The 2185-nt window shown below is 34.9% G+C and overlaps 1 protein-coding gene across 1 annotated transcript; it reads left to right on the top strand.

Moving 5' to 3' along the window:
* Nucleotides 1–694: 694 nt before the first annotated feature.
* LOC118738215 lies at nucleotides 695–1682 on the top strand. Its single transcript, XM_036469138.1, has 4 exons — nucleotides 695–770; nucleotides 820–1034; nucleotides 1252–1464; nucleotides 1557–1682. Exons 1-4 carry the CDS (start codon nucleotides 695–697, stop codon nucleotides 1680–1682), a joined length of 630 nt encoding a protein of 209 aa, XP_036325031.1.
* The last annotated feature ends 503 nt before the right edge of the window (nucleotides 1683–2185 follow it).

Genomic DNA, 2185 nt, shown 5'->3' with positions numbered 1-2185 from the left:
AGATGTAGCCGAAGAAATTTTAAAAGAGTTTGTAGAATTATTTCCTACGTTATACGGTAACCATTTAATTAGTTTTAATATACATAGATTGTTGCATTTAGCTGATTGTGTAAGGCAGTTTGGACCCTTAGATAACTTTTCGGCATATAAATTTGAAAACTACATGCAATTTTTAAAAAAAGTTATTAAAAAATCCGATAAAGTATTGCAGCAAATAAAAAATAGATATTTGGAAAGAAAAAATTTTGTTGCAGATTCTAATAAAGTTTTTAAATTAGATTCATTTATACTAAGTTATAAAAAAGAGAGCAATAGTTTTTGTTTTAGTGATAAAACGGGACCTATAAAAATCATCGGAGAGCAAATTGAATCCGATATTTTTATAGCACTCGGTTTGACTGATTTAGAAAACTATTTTTATGAACCTGTTGATTCCTCAGAGGCTTTAGGTATTATTTTAGGTAAAGTTTCAAATAATGAAATTTCAGTAAGTAAACGGGACATTAAGTATAAGTATTTTTGCATGCCATTAAATAATAAATTATTATTAGTTCCCTTATTACATCACTTATTTAATGATTTTTATTAAAATTCAATTAACCGCTTTAAATAGTATTGTAAATAATAAGATGCTGAGTATAAATATTTTTGCATGCCATTAAGAAATAAGTTTTGTATACGGATTTTTATTAGAATGAATTTCGAGGATCTTTTCGAAGAGGTCATTGAGTCGGAAGTGGAATGCTCCCAAGGGTCCTCCGTCTGCACAGGTGATACAATTAATAATGTTTGTTACTGGTGCTGCTACTATATAATTAGTTACAGAACAACGAATTCAGAAGCGCCGCTTCAGTTTTATTCTCGCTACCAACACGACTTCCGAAGTGGCCACAATAGCTGAGGTCCCATCGAGCAGTCACGCAGAGCTTATCAAACGTCTGGACGGAATCCAAGAGACCCAAAAGGGCATGTTTTCACTTTTGGGTGGTGTGGACAACCGTCTAACTGCCATTGAAAAGGCCCTTAAAGAAAATGTAAATGTTTCTATTTTCAACATTAAGGGCCGGTTACTCAATGTCTGGTTAACACTAATCTCCGATTAAACATAGTTATCGACGTTATCGACTCCCTGTTGTATGCATGGAGTCGAAGACGTCGATAACGATGTTTAACCGCAGATTAGAGTTAACCGGACATTGAGTAACCGGCCCTTAGACATGTATTTCGCGATATTTTTTGTTTGTTTTCCAGATGCCTGAGAAAGCTGAGGTTCAAGCGCAAAGCAAAATATTACGTGAATGCAAAGTCATCGCGGCGCGAACTCAGCTATCGGTTAGCCGCATCACAGGTGACATAGAGGACGAGGAATACGTAGAGCTCGCCTCCATGCTTCCCATGCCATCAGAGGAGACATTGCTAGCCGTAGAGACGAAACTCTGTACAAAGGCCAGTAGTGATGCATTGGTAATAATTTTGTTGTTTTTTAATATATGCGCATTGATTTCGATTACTTTAATTATTTACCTAAACATTTAACATTCAGGTTTATATTTCAGATGCGGCTGTTAGTTAAGTCAAAAGGTGTAAAAGGCAGTGTAGACGGAGTTCTGCGTGCACTGCTGCACGATAACTTGGTGGCCGACTACATTTTGGAGGGACGCAAAGAAAAAAATCGCTTCTAATGCTTAAAGGCTGATTCACATACAACTTTCTTCGCTTTGCTTGATAGTTTTTTTTTTTTACATATAAGATCGATGTAGGCATATGCATGAGTATGCTCACATAAAAAACGTTTGAAGCAAAGCAAAGCAAATCGAAGCAAAATCTTGGGCAACTCTCAACTTTTGCCCGCTTTGGCAAACAGCTGTCTACATGTATCTTTTCTCGTGCGTTTGCATTTGCATTTAATGACAAAAATAGGGTAAATAGGAATTTTTATTGCTATTATTAATGCATATTATTATATTGTTATCTATTTTACAGATAAAATATATGGAGGAAAAGTAGAACGCAAAAGCTGTCAAAGCGTTTATTGTAGCATACCTTCTGCGTTTCACGCTTTGCTGTCAAAGTTTGAACTGTTTGAACTCTGGACTTGATTTTCGGTCAGTGTTATGTAATTCCACTAAAAACGTTTATTAAAATTCAGTTTATCTAAAAATTAATACATTCATATATACTCTTT

Source organism: Rhagoletis pomonella, unplaced genomic scaffold, assembly GCF_013731165.1.
Source record: "Rhagoletis pomonella isolate Grant_MI unplaced genomic scaffold, Rhpom_1.0 Rhpom_scaffold_00004, whole genome shotgun sequence".
In the NCBI taxonomy this organism is placed as follows: domain Eukaryota; kingdom Metazoa; phylum Arthropoda; class Insecta; order Diptera; family Tephritidae; genus Rhagoletis; species Rhagoletis pomonella.
This window is presented reverse-complemented; position numbering and strand designations above follow the sequence as displayed.

What these genes read in the sequence shown, in the direction of transcription:
- LOC118738215 (XM_036469138.1), top strand. Translation starts at nt 695, where the DNA reads ATGAATTTCGAGGATCTTTTCGAAGAGGTCATTGAGTCGGAAGTGGAA. An exon ending in AGGGTCCTCCGTCTGCACAG is followed by an intron (nt 771 to 819) that starts GTGATACAATTA and finishes CTATATAATTAG; the next exon opens with TTACAGAACAACGAATTCAG. An exon ending in AAAAGGCCCTTAAAGAAAAT is followed by an intron (nt 1,035 to 1,251) that starts GTAAATGTTTCT and finishes TTTGTTTTCCAG; the next exon opens with ATGCCTGAGAAAGCTGAGGT.